At 55.8% G+C, this 18,462-nt stretch overlaps 1 protein-coding gene across 2 annotated transcripts; it reads right to left on the minus strand.

The window, feature by feature from the left end:
* Nucleotides 1–1,304: 1,304 nt before the first annotated feature.
* Nucleotides 1,305–17,593, minus strand: LOC135982919 (kinesin-like protein KIF21B). 2 transcript variants are annotated; one of them, XM_065591642.1, is made up of 7 exons: nucleotides 16,890–17,593; nucleotides 15,523–15,591; nucleotides 14,582–14,810; nucleotides 14,150–14,297; nucleotides 13,830–14,019; nucleotides 11,399–11,500; nucleotides 1,305–1,433 (listed from the first exon to the last, which is right to left on the minus strand). In XM_065591642.1, the coding sequence occupies exons 1-5, from the start codon at nucleotides 17,332–17,334 to the stop codon at nucleotides 13,921–13,923; spliced, it is 990 nt and encodes a 329-aa protein (XP_065447714.1). In that variant the 5' UTR covers nucleotides 17,335–17,593; the 3' UTR covers nucleotides 1,305–1,433; nucleotides 11,399–11,500; nucleotides 13,830–13,920. The 2 variants fall into 2 exon arrangements, with proteins under 2 accessions (XP_065447714.1, XP_065447715.1); XM_065591643.1 differs by lacking the exons at nucleotides 1,305–1,433; nucleotides 11,399–11,500; nucleotides 13,830–14,019 and having other exon boundaries at nucleotides 14,159–14,297; nucleotides 16,890–16,997; nucleotides 17,140–17,593.
* Between the last annotated feature and the right edge of the window lie 869 nt (nucleotides 17,594–18,462).

The raw sequence follows: 18,462 nt of genomic DNA on the forward strand, positions 1-18,462 counted from the left end.
ATATTTCAAAGTGCCTTACTAACATTATTTAAACCTCCCTGCACTCCTGGAAGGCAGAAAGGGATTATTCTCCCCCATTTCATAAAGGGGTAAACTGAGGCACAGAGGGGTTTATTGACTTGTCTAGGTCATACAGTGATTCCCTTCCAGATCCAGGCACAGAACCAAGGAATGCCGAGTCTCAATCACCTATCCTAGCCATTACATACCCCCTCCCTTTTTAAAGACAGTCGCACAGTCTTTACAGGACTATGGGCAAGTCGTATCAGGGCTGAGTGTCCCCCAGTCCTCAACATGCTTCTCACCCTCAGGGGCAGATTGAGATGTGCCTGTCTAGCCTCTCAGTGGACCAACCCTTTCTTTTTGGATCCATTTATAACTTTAAACCCAATCTCATTAATCTGCAGGAACACACATGGGCTGTTCTTCCTGGCAGTAAAAGATCATACTGATCATGCTCGGCATCACTGTGGGAGTCTGAGCAAAAGACTTCAAAAAGGTAGTTGTCTTTGGCAATGAAAGGGGAGAGGTTCAGAATACGTCTTTCAGAAAAAAAGGTCCCTGGGCAGGGGTGCTGGAACAATTTCTATAGTGGGGGTGCTGGTGATGGAAACCATGTATTTGGTGTTTATTACTACTTCAAGACAGAGGGTGCAGCAGCACCCCTTGCACCCGTAGTTGCAGAACCACTGTCCCTGGGAATCCATCTATTCTGTTACTTTGCACTTGTCGGGGGACATAGATCAGGAGAAAAGAACTGACCCGAATAGTCTTCTGTGTTTTGGATTTTGATCCAGAACTAACGCTGACAGCCCATGCTAATTATTAATATTATGCAAGAAAAGGTCATCTTTAGAAACCCGGAGCCAGCAGAACACAAGCAAAGGTATGCATCAGTAAAGACCAAATACACACAGGCGTGATAGCAAATAAACAAGTCCTTTACCAGACAGTTTATGGCACTATTGACGCATCTATGGGCCAGAAAACCAGCCTTGCGCTGAGCAAAATAAGGAGAGTCGATCCTAATTTAAAATTATATAATGGCACAGGCTGCATTTCAGTTTCTACTCAGCAGAGCAAATTGTTACTGCCAGGGTTTGCAAAAACAAACAAACAAACACTGGAAATGGGAGGCTAGTTTGTTACAGATTGCTGAAGTAACTAAGGGGTGAAACAGACACTTCGCTGTCATAACATTCTAATTTGGAACACAGCTGCTGATACCGACAAGGCTAAATCTATAGGAACAGCAGCCTTCACTCACCTTCTCCCAGTTGATTTTCCCCCGTCACCAGGAAAACACAACAAGCAAACAGATGGATTTCTGAGGCCAGCCTCTGGCTCTGTTCCTGCTTCTACACAATGAAGAAATTGTCATCTGAGTTACGCTGAAGTAGCAGAGAAAGGGGCGTGTGTGTGGAGCCTGTAGTCTGGAAAAAGAAAATACCACCCTGCTCAAAATAAGAATCTGACACATCTGTTGTGGGGGGGAGGGCACTTTTCCCAGTGGACCCTGGTGCTAATTGAAAAGCAGGCAAGCTCCTTGTTTTGCCCAGCCCTTCCCCCACTTGTCAGGCAGGCCCTTTTGGTCCCGGAGGGGATATCCCCTACCAGAGGCTGTCAAAATACGACCATGTTGTTAGATTAAACAGCCGAGAGGCTTGGGACCTGCTTGATTGCAATGGGAGGTCACGCAGGACTCGGCCGCAGAGGTCTCCCTGTTGGGAGGTGCGCAGTGGGGGGAGAACTGTGTGCAGCTGGGCTGTTTCCACCTATGTTAAGTGCTAGCAGGTTTCCCCCTAGCCACAGTTTCAGTTGGAGGTTAAGCATGTGACCTGCCGTACCCTGGTGATTCTCTTAGCAGGGGGTCGCTTTCCCGGGACAGCTCATTTTCCATGACTCAAATGGGTTGGCTATGTGGGCGCACGGCCCATTGAGCAGATCTGCCGCTGTCTGTCGGGCTTCCCTTCTGCACACAGTGGGTTTATTCCCAGCAACCTGCTTTAACCAGAGTTAATATGTTGGGAGAAAAAAATCAAGCCCTGCTGTTTCTCTCTGCTGCCTGAGAAGGTGGGGCTCAGACCCAGCCGCTTATCGGCCAGGCTGTGCATGAATTGGGGTGCTGACCCAGGGGACGCCGTCCCCTTTGTATCCATGATGCTTTTGTTTTCCGCGGGCTGTCCCTTTAAACCTGCAAGGACTCGGCTGCTTATCTCTACGGATAGTCATTGCGAGTGCAGGCTGTGATCTGTCTCTTGCACGTCCCTGGCCCTCAGTTGCGTAGTATCTGAGCACAGCAGGGCTTTTACTGTCTTTATCCTCAGACAGCCCTGCAAGGTAGGGCGGTGCTGTTATCCCCATTGCACAGATAACAACACCTAGCTCTTCTCTAGCACTTGTCGTCCATAGATCTCGAAGCACTTGACAAAGGAGGTCAAGTTTCATTGTTTCCATTTTACAGTGGGGGAAACTGAGGCACAGAGAGACTAAAGGGTTTGTCCACATAGAGAAATTGGCCAGAACAGCTCCCATGTGGACACTATGGTTCTGGAATAAGAGTGCCTTTTTCTGGTTTAAGGCAGGGTGTGAATTTAATCTGGATTAAGTTCCCTGTGTAGACAAGCCCTGAGTGACTTGCCCAAAGTCGCACAGGGAGTCGGAGGTGGAGCAGGAAGCTGAACCTGCGTCTCAGGAGTTCCAGGCCAGTGCCCTGACCCTGGGCCATCCTTCCTCCCTTTTTCTCATTTTGTTCCCTCTTGACCCAAGGGAAGGTCATTTGGGCTGGGTCGGCTGGTCTTTGTGCAATGGCAGTACCCAGCTTTGCCCACCTCTGATACAGCACTGAGTCTGTCACGCCGCGCTTCCCATCTGCCCCTCGCCCTATGACACAAGAACGTGTTGGCAGGAGACTCTTCTGGATCAGACTTTTCCGGGGACGTGGCCCGTTTCCAAGCCTTGCCTTGTGGGCCAGAGCGCGGTGAAATGTTTCGAAACAGACAGTTTGCTGACCAATGCGGTTTCGGCCAACAAGACGATGAGCGTATTTGAATGAATAATTTTGGCCCTTCACAAGATGGCCAAAGGAGAAGGGGCCACCCCCACGCCCCTTCTCCTCCCCACCACCCTGCCCTTACTAACCTTTAGCCAGCTGGGGTGTGGGAGACCCAGGTTCAAATCCCTGCTCTGGAACAGACCCCAAATGGACGTTTTCAACTCACTGAAAAGTCCAAAAAGCTTCAGAGTCTGTTCAATGTGAACGGAATATTATTATTATTATTATTATTTTTTGAGGGGGGTAAGGGGGAAAGCTGCTGCCAAACCAAACGTTCAGTTCTTCCCCCAGCTCTGCTGTGGTCCTCAAGGGGCAAAGCGCCCACGGACGTCACAGGTGCCTTGGCTGAGATCAGGCCCTGTGGTTCTCTCCCTGCTCGGCTCGCTCTGACCCGCGCGCTCTGGCTAACCCTGCACTGGCACCTCCCGCTCGCCTGCCGGTGGCCTGGCTCTCTTCAGTGTGGCACTGCTGCCTGCCTGGCCATCCAGCGGGTCCCTGCCATGGGGCTGGCCTAGTCCAGGAGAGTCTCCCTGAAGGAAACCCAGGGGCCATCGGGTAGGTCCGCATGGGCCACAGCGGTTTTTCACTGGCTTGCAGTGCTGATAGGGTGACCAGATGTCCCGATTTTACAGGAACAGTCCTGATTTTTGGGTCTTTTTCTTATATAGGCTCCTATTACACCCCACCCCGTCCTGATTTTTCACACTTGCTGTCTGGTCACCCTAAGTGCTGCTCTCCCAAGGCCATGGTAGGGCAGCATGGTGCTCCGTATCCCCTTGCCAGGGCTTGCTGGCGGCATCCCCTGTCCCTCCCTGACCTCTCTCCCCATGAATGGAGGGAAGGGCCCATGAAATTAACTGATCTTCCTCTCGGGAAAGGCTCCGGCCACAAGCCTGGGGTGGCGTCGCTTTCAAAGCCGCTCCAGTGTGGGTCATGTGTAGACATGGGACAGCGACTGCAAACTCCAGCCCCGAGTCCCGAGCTGCTCGATGAGTGAAGGACCCCCGGCCTCTCTTGCAGCCGGGGCTTTGCTGCAGCAAGTGGCGGGACGGAGGAAGGAGCCGTGGGCACCTCCCTCCTCCCTTGGAAAGAGGTTCCCGAGGGAGCGTTATCCCTCAATGTCCTGACCTTTACCACCAAGGGACAAAGCCTCCCCTTGTGGCTCCCACTGTGCCCCTTCTGCTTTCTCAGCTGGAGCAGCCTCAGGTCTGAGGCCCGCGTCTGGGTCTGGCGGGCACAGAAAGAATCCGCCCGTGTGTGTCTGAGCACAGAGCGCCCGGGCCAGCCCCCTCCCCGAGCCAGCTGTGCGATGCTGGTGGTGGCAGCGGGAAAGGCTGGCTGGAGGGGAGCCTGGGTGATGAGAGAAAGCTCTTAACTCTCGCCCCCGGGGGTGTGATCAAACACCCCCGCACTCGGGGCTTGTGTCTGTATTAGCCATCCTAGTGCTCTGGCCCTCAAAGGTATTTAGCAAAAAGAAGAACAGGAGGACTTGTGGCACCTTAGAGACTAACAAATTTATTAGAGCATAAGCTTTCGTGGACTACAGCCCACTTCTTCGGATGCATATAGAATGGAACATATATTGAGGAGATATATATACACACATACAGAGAGCATAAACAGGTGGGAGTTGTCTTACCACCTCTGAGAGGCCAATTAATTAAGAGAAAACAAACTTTTGAAGTGATAATCAAGCTAGCCCAGTACAGACAGTTAGATAACAAGTGTGAGAATACTTACAAGGGGAGATAGATTCAATGTTTGTAATGGCTCAGCCATTCCCAGTCCTTATTCAAACCGGAGTTGATTGTGTCTAGTTTGCATATCAATTCTAGCTCAGCAGTTTCTCGTTGGAGTCTGTTTTTGAAGATTTTCTGTTGTAATATAGCCACCCGCAGGTCTGTCACTGAATGACCAGACAGGTTAAAGTGTTCTCCCACTGGTTTTTGAGTATTTTGATTCCTGATGTCAAATTTGTGTCCATTAATTCTTTTGCGTAGAGACTGTCCGGTTTGGCCAATGTACATGGCAGAGGGGCATTGCTGGCACATGATGGCATATATCACATTGGTAGATGTGCAGGTGAACGAGCCCCTGATGGTATGGCTGATGTGATTAGGTCCTATGATGATGTCACTGGAATAGATATGTGGACAGAGTTGGCATCGGGGTTTGTTACAAGGATAGGTTCCTGGGTTAGTGGTTTTGTTCAGTGATGTGTGGTTGCTGGTGAGTATTTGCTTTAGGTTCGGGGGTTGTCTGTAAGCGAGGACAGGTCTGTCTCCCAAGATCTGTGAGAGTAAAGGATCATCTTTCAGGATAGGTTGTAGATCTCTGATGATGCGCTGGAGAGGTTTTAGTTGGGGGCTGAAGGTGACAGCTAGTGGTGTTCTGTTATTTTCTTTGTTGGGCCTGTCTTGTAGGAGGTGACTTCTGGGTACTCGTCTGGCTCTGTCAATCTGTTTTTTCACTTCAGCAGGTGGGTATTGTAGTTTTAAGAATGCTTGATAGAGATCTTGTAGGTGCTTGTCTCTATCCGAGGGATTGGTATTTAGGTACTTCAGAGTGAGGAACAAGAAATGCCCCCTAGTGGACAAATATGGAATAACCTGCCCACGGGGGAAGCTTCCTCCTGACCCCTGTCAGTCAATGTTTGGTGCATGCCCTGAAACATGAAGGTTCATATCCCTTAGGCACGTGTGTCCTGTCCAACAGAACCGTGAGTGACCGTTTTTAAAGGGCCCCTGCCAAAGCTCTAACTCCCCCATTCCTCCTTGGCTTGTGCAGGCATCACCCTGGTGGTGATCACGGCCATGTAAGTCTGTGCGTAAGGTGTGAGCCCTGCAGGGCAGGGTCAGTGAACTATTCCGTGTCTGTACAGCGCCTACCACAGGGAGGCCAGGCTATTAGGTGCTACCTCCATAGACCCGTCATTCAAATGGGAAGGTGCCAATCCATCTCCAGAGCCGTTCCTTAGTCTGAATCGAGCTGAACCTTTTGCCAGGTGGCGCTTGCGTGTATTACAGTTTTTCACAGAGTCCATGGCCGGAAGGGAGCAGTGACCATCCAGTCTGACTCCCTGCATAGCGCACCCCCCACCATAAACCCAACAGCAGATCGCTCAGAAAAAACCTCCCCTCTGGATTTAAAAATTGCTAGGGATGGAGAAGCCACCACAGCTCCAGGGTGGAAGGATGGCTCAGTGGTTAGGGCACTCGCCAGAGACCCGGGTTTGATACCCTGACGTCCTGCCTGACCTTGAGCAAGCAAACCCCTTAGTGTCTCTGGGGCTCCATCTGTGCAATGGAGATGGCAGCACTGCCCTATCTCCAGGGGGGGAGGTGAGGATAAATACAATGAAGACTGGGAGGTGCTCAGATTCTGCTGAGGGGGGCCTTAGATGGACAGACGTGGCCCCTTTGTGCTGGGCACTGCACGCTTGCATAACAAAAAGCAGGGCCCTGCTCCAACGAGCTTGCTGTCGAAGTCACTGACTGATAGAAGCCTTTCCAGCCCAAAGCCTGCGACCAGGGGGTGCTTTCGGTGAAACAGAACGGCGGCGGCGCTCGGCGGGATTCACCCGGAAGTGAAGCAGGCATTTGTGAAAGCCAAGACAGCGTGTCGTACACATGGCAGTCGCCTTGCCCAAACGGTGAAGTGCAGCTACCTCTGGGGTGGGAGGTAGCAGCTGTTTGACAGTGCACTGGGACATGATGCTGGGTGACAAGGAGGGAATGAGGGGTCCCTCTGAAGCGCTTAACCGGCTGTATTCCTGCCCCTGCTCCTATGGCCCTTGCGGGAGTGTTTAAATCCCTTTTCTGCAATATATTTACAGTCAAATGAGCTGCTATTTCCCTACCCAATGCCCTACTCCATTGGAGTTCCCTTCCCTGGCAGCTGGGCAGGCTGGCCTCAGAGCCTCGTGCCCTGCAGTGCCCCTGTGGCTGTGGATTAATATGACATGCTTCCTTCCTCCCTCTGGGGGCAGCCAAAGGGCTCTTGCAAACCTGCTGCCCCATCAAGCAAAGCATGTGTGCAGGGTGCTGTAGTCACTAAGGGAGTGAGACCCCGGAGCACGTAGCCTTGGCCTCATATGTGGCTGAGAAGGCAGCTGGCTACAGGACTTTTGGTTCGACCTTGTTTCTCCTGTGGCCGGCCCAGCGCCTTCTATTGACCAGCGAGGAAACACCATCCAGAAAGGGTCAGGTCAGCCAGGGCACCGGGACGGGAGCCGGGGCTAGAACTGCAGCAGCTGGAGTTCTTAGCATGGGCTCAAAGAAGTGGAGAGGGATTGGGATGATGCCCAGCTGCCGTCCCTCACCACAGCGCTGCGAATGGGATGGGCAGGTTAGCATGGCAGCTGAGAACGGCAGCATGGCATGTAGCAAAGGCAATGGGGATAATGCGCTTCATTGTCTTGGCAGATTTCTGCATGAATCAGATTGGGGGGAGTGGGGTGTTAAAAAGCTGGCGGATACTTGCCCTACGGCTGGGGGTTCCTGCACATCAGCTGTAGTAAAATGTGCGGAACAGGCTCAGAATCCAGGAGGGCCTAATCTGGGGTAACATCAGGGGCTCAGCAGTGCAAATTGGACCAGGCTGCGACCAGCCAAATACCAGCCCCTAGCAGTGCACTCTGCTTCTTGCTAATGAAATACCTTGGCCGTGAGCTGTGTGTATGAACCTCCAGTGCTGGGGGCTTTCACAGAACTACTGACCTGCAGCTCGGGGGTGGGGGTGGGGGTGGGGGCTTGCTCAAAGTGTATGTGGGTTGTTGATGTCTGCCCATGGGTCTGTACTGGGGGGGAATGTTAATGCTCTCAATGCAGATCAGCGCTCTCTCTCCGCTCCTCCCTCTCTGCTGGGAGTGGCAGGCACTTGGACTGAGGGTAGTCTCTGCTGCGGCTGGGAGCCAGGCTCCGGCCTAGGCAGACAGCCGTGCGCCAGCGCACTAAAAACAGCAATGCTGCTGTTGCGACTCAGGCTCCGAAGCCTCCCTGACCCCCTAGGCTGGAGAGTTTGTGCCGAAATGGCCACGCCGCTATTTTTAGCGTGATAGCACGAGTCTTGTCCGCCCACCTGGGCTGGGAGAGTCACTCCCTCCTGGCAGCAGGGTAAATGTTCCCTGCCTCGATGGCCTGTCTCTTGCCTTGCTTGGCTGGAATGGGAGTGTGTGACTTACAAGCTCGTTAGGGTCACTTCTTACATTGTCTCCTGTATCACAGCCACACGCGGCGTGAAATGCTGCTTAGACGGGAAGCTCTTTGGGGCCTGGACCATGTCTGTGTTGTTTGTCCAGCGCCTAGCACAGTGGGGTCCTAGTCCGAGACTGGGGCTCAGAGGTACTACTGTGATATAAATAGTAATACATTCTAATAGTGCGACTTGGCTTGCACGGGCACGAGAGGAGAATGCCATTTGCACTTGTATTGCATGGCTGGAAATGCCGATGTAGGGGGCGGGGCCGTGAGTGGAGTTTTTAATCTCTTATCCTGTTCACAACAGAGTGAGAGCTCTTCCCATCCCCTTGGGGGAAGAGTGGATGGGGGAGGTCAGTCCAGAAAATAGGGGAGCAGAGGGCACCCCCACCTTCTACGTGGTGAGATGCTCGGGCTCCGATGGCCCCAGCTCCCCCCTGTGCCTGCGGCTGAGCAGAGCTGGTTTGTTATGACAAATGGGCCCCTCTGGACCATCGTTGCTGGAGTCTCTGCACAATCTCTATTTCATGGTAATATCCCCCGATGGCTTCCTTGCTCCATCCTGCATTGATTTATTCCGGGACAGCCAGTAGCCAGGAGCTGCTGTAACCCCGACAGACCCCTGTTGTCAGCGAGTGGGATCGAACCTGGGACCTCTGGAGCTTAATGCATGAGCCTCTGCTGCATGAGCTAAAAGCTACATGGCCCCCACTAAGGCTGGAGCCGACTCATTCATCTCTAAGTGGGCTCGGTGCCACTACATGGGACAGAGCACCACACCCCGGAGGTGTGTGGGTTACACGGTGCCTTGAGATTCTGACCCACTGCACAAAGGACCCGTTCCCAGCGCTGGGGCAGGGTCTTGTTTCGACCCATGGGTGCAGTGGGGTCGACCCCGTCCATGGGTTCGGGTTCCAGGCCAGGATTCTGGGAGACCACCAGGTCGGTCTGTGTCCGGTAGCCTCAATAAAGCATCCCGTGTGTATTCGTCTCTGCCCAGCCCTGCCCTCCTGCTCTGCTCTGGTGTCCCTGCGTGGAGCCTGGAGATGGGAACTAGCTCTCCAAGAGCCAGGCACTCTGAGAACTTGGGAAGCCTTCAAAGCTTCACGCTGTGGAAAAGCAAAAAATCCAGCAAACCCTTCTCCCACCCTTCCCGCCCCCCTGGGTGCTGCACTGCCTTGCCCTCCCCTGCTCCCACCCTTCCCGCCCCCCTGGGTGCTGCACTGCCTTGCCCTCCCCTGCTCCCACCCTTCCCTGCCCCCCCTGGCTGCTGCACCAACCTCTGCTTTCGCACAACCCCTTCTCCCACCCTTCCCTGGGTGCTGCACTGCCTTACCCTCACCTGCTCCCACCCTTCCTGCCCCCCCCCACCCCGGATGGGACACTGAGCGGAATGCCGAGGCGCTGCAGGAGAGGGTGCTGGCGATCCAGTAGGAGGTGCTTTTCCCTCTGGATCTGCCTGGCACCCGTCCCCCATCAGTCAGTAGTAGTAGTAATAGTGCCTACCTACCACCCCAGTCATGGACCGGGTCCCCATTGTGTAGGTCCTGGATAAACACTGACCAAAAGACCCCCCAAGGAACTGACACTTCATGTAATAAGCCGCTCCAATTTTGGCAAGGACTTGAGATACTCCAAGCTCCTCTGGCTTGTGCACGGGATAAGTCAGCCGGCCATGTGCCCACGGCCCATTTGAAGGCAGGGGTCAGGGAGGAGAAAGCCTTGCGCCTGCGGGACAGGTATGGGGCTGGAAGGAAATAGGAGCTGCTGCCAGTTCTGCAGGTGGCAGTGGAGTTCCTCTGCAGTGTCACTGGTATAACAGAGCATGGACCAGCCTCTGCTTTCGCACAGATATTTCAGGGGCTGGTAGGGATGGGGGCCCAGAATCTCCCCGAAGGGCGTGGAGGGCGGCTCCGGATCAGAACTCCACCCGTCTCTGGGAGGGTAGAAATACCCAGTAGAGGCCAGAATTTGTGTTCAGCAGTGCCTAGGGACCAGTGCCCCATTGTGCTAGGGGCTGTACAAACACACAGTAAGAGACAAGCTGCCACTTGGCTGCAGGAGAGGGCTGAAACAGACAAGCCAAGCCATCGGAGAGGAGCTGCAAAGGGCACGTCAGTGTGATTCTTTCTGCAGGGATGTGTTGGTGTGTGTGTGTGTATATGTGTGTATATATATATATATATATATATATATAATATAATTTTTTGTTAAGCTCCTTTAGTGTGTGGCTCTAGACTCCAGTACAAATACGGATGGCCTTGGGTGCTGCCATTCGAGACTCCACTGAGGATCCCAACGGCAGAAGCCTATAGCTGGCCTGCCAGCCCCTCAGCCCTGCGTGAGGCTAGCTTAAAATAAGATGGAGCACCGGCTGGTAATGTTTGCCCCTTGTATTCCTCTGCTGGGGTTTTGGTTGCGGATACAGACTAACACGTCTGCTACTCTGAAACCTGTCAGATGGAGATGAGGCATCCGCCTTATATAGTCTTTTCCAGGTGTAAGAACACCTTTGTTCTTACTGTGGAAAATTACAGCAAAATGGAGTCTGGAGTCACATGGGCCAGTCCCTGCATACTATGCTGAGTTACAAGGTGTATCTGCCTTCTCTCAATGGGTCCATTGTATAGCTGATGGTCCTTAATGGGCCATCAAGCAGGCTAGGCAGAGCTAACACCATTTTGTCTGGGATGTCACCCAGCAGCATAGCAGAAGTTTGAAATACAGACAGTATAGAGCCAATATTCATAACTTCAACTACAAAATTGATACACACATATAGACAGCATAATTATAACCAGTAAACCATAACCTTGTCTTAGACACCCCATTTGACCCCCTTTATACAAGATCTGGGTGCCACTACAGGACCTTGGTTGCAACAATGATCTATATGGTCCCAGAGGATATCAATAACGTCACAAACCCATTCCCCTCTCTGGGTCCAGCAGCACACAGGCCAGGCAGGCCTCTCAGTCTCCCTCACCCACGCACAAAGGATGCCCCAGGCGCAGCCAAATAGCCCTGGCTCCAAACCTGACCTGCAGCAATTGTGATCCCACGCTAACAGGGGGCCTCCTGGGATCCCATGTTCTGCGACCCACCCCACAGAGCTGCACCCCCACTTGAAGGCCCTTTGCCTGACCTTATAGATGGATGCCTTGAGGAAGTTGTCCAGCAGGAGGCGCGCCTCGGCCAAGGAGCAGGAGCTGATCACCACGGAGGTGTCGGTGGAGTCCAGCTCCTCCTACGGTGCAAGAGAGACCCCGAGGGAGGGGAATTAGAACGGCGCTGAGGGCGGTGAAGGGCAGAAAGCAGAGGGCCAGCAGAGACACCAGCGCCACGGAACCGGGGGGGTTTCCTTGACTGGCTGACGCCGGCAGTGACGCAGGTGCTCTGCGAGCAGGCGGCGGGGAAGACGACTTGCATGCCAATACTGTGCATGAGCACTCACACTGGACGTGTGCCTGGAGCCAGGCCCCTGATTGGGCCATCTATGGGGACCGAACCACACACCTGCGGATTTAAAGAAGAGGAGCTTCTACCGCCTGGACGGCAGGAGCTGCTTGCTAGCCAGGTGACCAGAGCAGACCAAGGGCAGGTTTACACTGGGAACTTATACCAGCATAGCTATGTCTCTCCAGGGTGTGAAAATCCTGCCCCCCCCCCCATCCCAGAGAGTGTAGCTCTGCCGACCGAACTAAACAGCCACCTCCTTGGGAGGTGGATTACCTACTCCGACGGGGAGCATCTACACCTAAAGCCTTGCAGCTGTAGCAGATTAAGCGTAGACATATACTAAAAACCTGTTTACAACCTCCAGCTGCTAGGATGAGAGCAGAGAGCTACACTGTGATGAACCTGGGTCAAACCCCCTATGTCATTAACGGTGCGTCCACAGCAAAGAAAAACCCACAGCAGCGAGCCTCTGGCCAAAGGATTCGGGCTTGCACTACGGGGCTAAAAGTAGCAGTGTAGACATTCCCGCTCATGGGCTGGACCCTCCAGAGCCCAGGCTCCAGCCCTTGTGTGAATGTCTACACTCTTCGTTTTAGCCCCGTAGCCCTGCGAGCCAAGGCAATGGATCCAGGCTCTGAGACTTGTGCTGTGGGGTTTGCCTTGCAGCACAGACACCCGACAGGTGCCAGGGAGAAAATAGCCTAATAATGAGGCCTGTTTCTCTGTGGAAATATTTGATTAAACACAAATTTCCTTTTTGGTCCAAATCCCACCCTCCCTTTACAAAAATCTGACATCAGAAAAGAGACTCAATGTTTGACAACAGCTTTCAGCACAAGTTCGCGGTTTCAGAAAAGGGAAACTCTTTCCCAAGACCCCCAATTTTTTTGCCTTAAACCATCAAAACTGATTTTCAAAAACCACAAAAATTCCAGTTTCTCAGGGGGGGGGGGGGGGGTGACAGGACTGATTTTTTCTTCCCCCTGGGAAATTTCAAGAGAAAAACTAAAAGGGTTTGAGATTTCCTACAAAAGCAAACAGCATCTTCAACCCTCTCCCACGGCTACACCTGGAGTTGGCTCTGAATACCGGGCTGCCCCCCGGGCTTGGCTTCGGTCTAGGCTACAGGAACGCCACTGTGGAACTGGGCTGGGTCGAGGCAGTTTCTCACAGGAGGTTGTGTTGCCGTATACGCAAGGAATGGAGAAAGCCCATGTTCTAAACATGTTTGGAGCCTGGCGGCGACCCAGGCTGGAGCCTGGTGCTGATATGGGTTTTTCTGTGCACACAGGCAGGATTGAGCGTGGCTAGACCACGCCTTGCCCGCAGCACTGGATACACCATGGGTACATTTGTCCCATGGTACGGACAGGGCTTCCACTGACTCCAGCATGTGCAGAACTCCCATCAGGGCTGTTGGGCCTAGCAGCTGGTGGTGGACATCATGCTCTCCGCAGCCGCCCCTTCCACAAATAAACCATCCAGCACCGATGGAGACCCTGGTGGACCAACATATAAGGGGCTTCCTCAATCCTGGCCCCGACCTTGCAGACCGTGCAGCGGAAGAGGGCTGATTCTTGGCCTCTGCTGGTCCAAGCCAAGCCACAGCCATGTCCGTTAGCCTGGCGCCCACGGCTGCCTATCGCACCAGCCCCGTGAGTGCTCAGGCACCTGCTGAACTGGGCCTTATACAGCCGTCATCAGCAAACAAGCAGAGAAAGCAGCCAGACTGCAACAGCTGCTCTGTAACGTTTCTGTAGGGAGGGGGCGAGCTCTGGGGGCTAAGAGCAGGGAGCCAGCTCGGCCCTGACTCCCTGCGTGACCCACGACAGAACGTTTCAGCCCAGAAGTTGGAGCTTAGAAAGCAAGAGGACCCTGCAAATCTGCCTCCTGCACCCCTTATGCTTAAACTGCCTAGAGGAAGAGTCCAGCCAGCCAGCCTCCTGCTCACGCCCAGTCCCCACCCCAACTATCAACCAGCCCCCAGAGCACCCCCTTTCCCTTACAGCATACAATGCCCTGGGGTGATCTCCCCCGCTCCCCCTCCCGTGAGACCAACTCCCCATATACTGACCCCCTGCACCTCACCCCCGCCCGCAGGCCCCCTCCCCCGGCACCTTGGTCTCCTCCAGCTGCATGATGGTGGCCTGGCAGTCGGCGATGCTGTCGGTGATGTAGTCAATGTTGGCGGTCAGCACCTGATCTCGTTCAGCTCTGCAGGCCCTTCTGCTCCCCCGGGCTCTCCGCCTGCAGCTTTCCCCTCTTCCCCTGCAGCGCCTCATGCAGCAGCGCCAGCTCCTCGCGTTTCTGGGGGGTGGGTGGGAAGGAAACGCCTCAGCCGGCGCTGTCCAGGTGCCAGCAGCCTCCCAGCACTCCTGGCCCTCGGTCATGCTCAGGCCACCCAATCCCCACCAGGGCACTGCCCCCCACACCTCACCTTGATCAGCCGCTCCATGTCCGCCTCCAGGTTGACGATGGTCATCCTCTGCATGACAACGTCAAAGATGCGCCGCTCCAGCAACTGCCACTTGAGCCGGGCTGCCTTGCTGAAGGTCTGGCTCATCCCCTTCTTTGGGAACTTCTTCCTGCAGTGGGATGGGACATGGTCAGGGGGCTTCCACCAGGCGGGCGCTCGGCCATCACACCCGCTAGTGCTCAGGACAGAGGGGCATTTACACATCAGGTCTCCAGCCAATGTGGAGAGTCTCACATGTCAAACCACATGGCAGAGTCGCCCACGATGATAGAGCGATCGTTTCCCGTGTTCCCACAGAACTCCGCTCCCATCTAACACCCAGGAGCCCGGGGCCTGAGGGCCAAGCAGGGAACAAGGCCGCGGGGGACACAGATTCGGAAGCACTGGTCTGACCTGATGGGCCGAGCCCCATTCACGGAGGGCAAAGGGTCTTCCAGGAAGTGGTCAATTTTCCGGTTCCACTGGCGCACGATGCTGGAGACCGAGCGAGAGCCGGACTCCGGTTCCAAGGAGGTGGTGCTGGTGGACCCTCCGCACCAGAGTCCAGCATGGCTGGCTTCTGACTCAGCCTCCCAGAGACCCGGTCCGACATGGGCTTGGCCAGGCGGCGCAGAGCAGAGACCTGGGTCAGAGCAGTGCCTGAGGGCTGGGCCTCCTGGGAACACCCGCAGGGGGCATCGCCCCCCAGCCGCAGAGCGACTCCAACGCTTCTCAGGTGGCAAAGTGAGCCCGGGAGCAGCTGAGCACCTTTCAAGAGAGCTGAGCCTATCTGGGCTGGGTGAAGGTCCGGTACCCTTGGATAGCAGTTTCCCAGAATGCATCAGGAGGGGCTGGGAAGGGGCTGGGATCGAAGCACCGCACCGTCCTGCGAGCTGTACGGGTGCTGTGGCAGGAGGCAGCCTGGACGAGTCACGTGACCAACTCAGCTGCCAGGACCCAGCTCCAGGAAGGAGGGAGGGGGACACAGCCTGTTGTGCACGGTTGCACATGGCATGCAGAGAATTCCTCCTTCCTGACCCCAGAAGATCAGCTGCCCCCGGAGGCAGGCGTTTCCTCCCTCGCAATCACTGTCATCTCCTGCCTGGTTACTCCTGGCCATAAAACCACCAGGCTCTGTGGGAAATCCACCCCACCCAGGGCCAGCGCCATGGGAACAACCCAGCATTGGCGGAGCACGACCCACTGGGACAGCAGAGGGGACTATTCCGTCTGGAGAGGCCCCAGGGCCCTACCCTGCCAACGGCCCGATCCAGGAGCCAGGCCTCAGCGCCCACCCAGTCACGGCCCTGTGAGCGGCTCTCCAGACCCCCGCAGGTGCAGGGGCTGGCACTCACCTCCTGGGTTTTCCTTCGCAGCACGATTTCCTGCTGCCGCTTCTGAGACTCCAGCGCCCGGATCTGAAACTGCGCGGGAGAGAAGCCGAGTCTCAGTCGAATCCTGAGCGGGCGTGAGCCGCTAAAGAGGAACCCAGGGTCTGGGGTAGAACCCATGGCAGCAATGGGGGAAGGGGAGGGGACCCAGGGCTCCCCCACCCCCTTGCCTGGGGCCAGCACATGGCATGTTCTCAGTGCAGGCCATGGGCCAGATTTTGATCTCACCAGCAGCGGTATAAAACCTGGAGCAACTGGGGCTAATCGGGATTTATTCTGCTGTAACCGATGGCAGCACTGTGGCATTTGTACCTGCCCTGAGCAGCAACCAGAGATGCAGGAGGAAGCAATCACCTCCTCTGACCTGGGGAAGGCGGAACCTGCCACCCCACCAGGTGCTGATCTCAAGGGATGGACAGACAGATGGACACGTGGTTGGGAGAGGGGACGTGCTGCGCCTTCAGCAGGGGGAGGAGTCCCCAGACAGTCGGTGGGGTGGCTGGTTTCCGCACAGGGTGCCCAGCACACAGCTCCCCAACCAGGCAGGGTTTTACGCTGTTCTATGCTGCCGGCCCCATTCCTGGCTTCACGGGACCTGCAGGCCTTGGCCGGCCAGTGGCCCAACACGGGCTCTGAGAGGAGGGGGCCTGGGGGCCAAGCCAGGCACTGATCCCAGCGGCCGGGCACCCGGAAGAGCTCTAACACACTGTCGAGCAGAGGTAGGGCAGGACTGAACGTGGAATGTTCTCGATGCAGGCGACGGCTGGATTCACATCACAGCAGCAGCAGTGTAAATCTGGAGCGACTCCGCTAATGTCAATGCAGTTACTCCAGATTTACAACGAGCGTAATAGAGAGTGGAATCCGGTCCTCTGTTGGTGCAGCGCTTGCTCCAGATTTCCCATCGCCTTGCTCAGCCATCCCTGCGGCTCAGCCCCAGCTTTGCAGGGCTCCCCTGCTGCCCCATATCCTGAATGGCCCCACTCCCTGTCTCAGCCCTGCCCCGTCACAGGGGCTCCCCTGCCCCTGCCCCACCCTGCGTCAGGGACTCTGGGTGCAGGCTGGCTCACCCAGGTAACTGCTCACCTGTGCACAGGGGAGGGGACCTGACACATCATGCATCAGCGAAGGCTCTCCAGCACCCTCCCCATCTGGTTCCAAGGAGCCTGGCTTGGGGCATCTCCCCAGGAAAGGCCCAGACCCATTGGAGAACCTGCACTCCCCGCTGCACCCTGGCCAGCTGGTGTGGGAGCTCAGAGCCGAGTGAGGGGCACAGGCCCCAGCCAGAGCTGCCCTATCTGCAGAGCCCTGGCGAGGAGCTGGGTTCTCACCTCCTGCCTGCGCTGCTCCTTCTTCAGCTGGGCGATCTCCCGATTCCGCTTGGTCTCCACCAGCCGCCTCCGCTGCTGCTCCTCCTGCATCTGCTTCATCAGTGCCACCTGCGGGCCCCCCGACAGCCACACCCAGCATAAGGAGTGTGCACAAGGGGCTGTGCCCATCCACCGTCCCTCCCCAGTTTGAAGAGCTAGCACAAGCAGGCCATGCCCCTCCAGCCCCCTCCTCCTCTGCCCAGCCAGGTACCTTCGCCTTCTTCATCTCTGCCACCTCAGCCTGCAGCTTCTTGAGCTCCCGCTCATAGCGCGACTGGTTCTTGAGCAGGCGAGCACGTTCCTTCTGGGCTGCCTGCAGCTTCTGCAGGTCCCGATTCATCTCCTTCAGCCGCTTCTCGTAGTCCGCCTTGATCTTGTTGGCCTTCTCCTCCGTGTAGCATTCCATGGTGCCTGAAGGGGGTGGCGCAGAGACGCTCAGAGTGCCAGGCTAGGCCGAGCCCATCACGCTCCATCCCACCCAGCTGCCCCCTGGACCCACCAGGCCCCCAGGGAAAGCACCCTCAGTGGGGGGCACTTTAGATTAACTCTTGGCCTCCAGGGACAAGCCTGCCTGGTCCAGCAGCTCAGGAGATGTTCAATGGCCGAGTAGCCCAGACCAGTCATTGCCTGCAAGCCAGAACCATGGGCCTATTTTAGACCAATAACCCCAGCAGCAGAGCAGTGCCAGGCGTGTGCCAGGGACCGCACCGCTCCAGGGACTGGGTGCACACTGTTCTCCTCCAGGCAGCCATTGCTGTTCAGCCCAGAGGGGGATTCTGCTGAGATGAGTTTGGTGGGACTCAGCTGGGGGCAGGTGTCTCAATCACTAAAGTCTCAGTTATAGCATCAGCTGCCCCACTCGGGGAAGATGCCCAGGACTGAAAAGCCCTGGAGTTGGAGCTCTCTGCATGGGCAGGCTACGCTGCTGCTCCTGCATTGGAGAGCCACAGTTTCCTCGCTGGGAGGAAGTCGGGAGCAGCTGGGAGCTTGGCCGCAGATGCCAGGCGGCTTTGCCTCTTTGCCTGGCCCTGTCTCCCTGACGCGTGTCAGAACTTGGAGCTCCTCCGAGGGAAGGGACTTTCCCTGGGCCCTACACCCACTGTCTCCCCACAGCCAGCGGGCTGCACAGCTGGGAGGTCACGGGGTCACCAGGCCCAGCCCTGATTAAGAGGCGGGACAAGTGGCACACAGCAGAGGAGAAGGATCGATCCCAGGAGCTGGGAAGCCAGACACGGAGCAGCCAGCGGGAATCTCTGGGGACCGCAAGAGGGGCATGGAATGCAGGTGTTAGCGGGGGAATGGTCCCGCTACTGTGGGGAACTTTCCTGGCTTCTGCACTACCCTGGTGAAGTGGGCTAGCGAAAGTATCCGAGTCCTCGCCTCCACTTCCTTTACCCAGAGGCCTCCCTGCCCTTCAGGACTCCCCTTCCACTCTCCTGTCTGGCAGAGTCCTCGTAAACCCCGACAAGGTTGGGCCCAGGATTCCTGGGGGGCTCGACCCCCAACCCTGCTGTGGTCACCCAGGACAGGGGCT

Source organism: Chrysemys picta, chromosome 4 (assembly GCF_011386835.1).
Source record: "Chrysemys picta bellii isolate R12L10 chromosome 4, ASM1138683v2, whole genome shotgun sequence".
In the NCBI taxonomy this organism is placed as follows: Eukaryota; Metazoa; Chordata; order Testudines; family Emydidae; genus Chrysemys; species Chrysemys picta.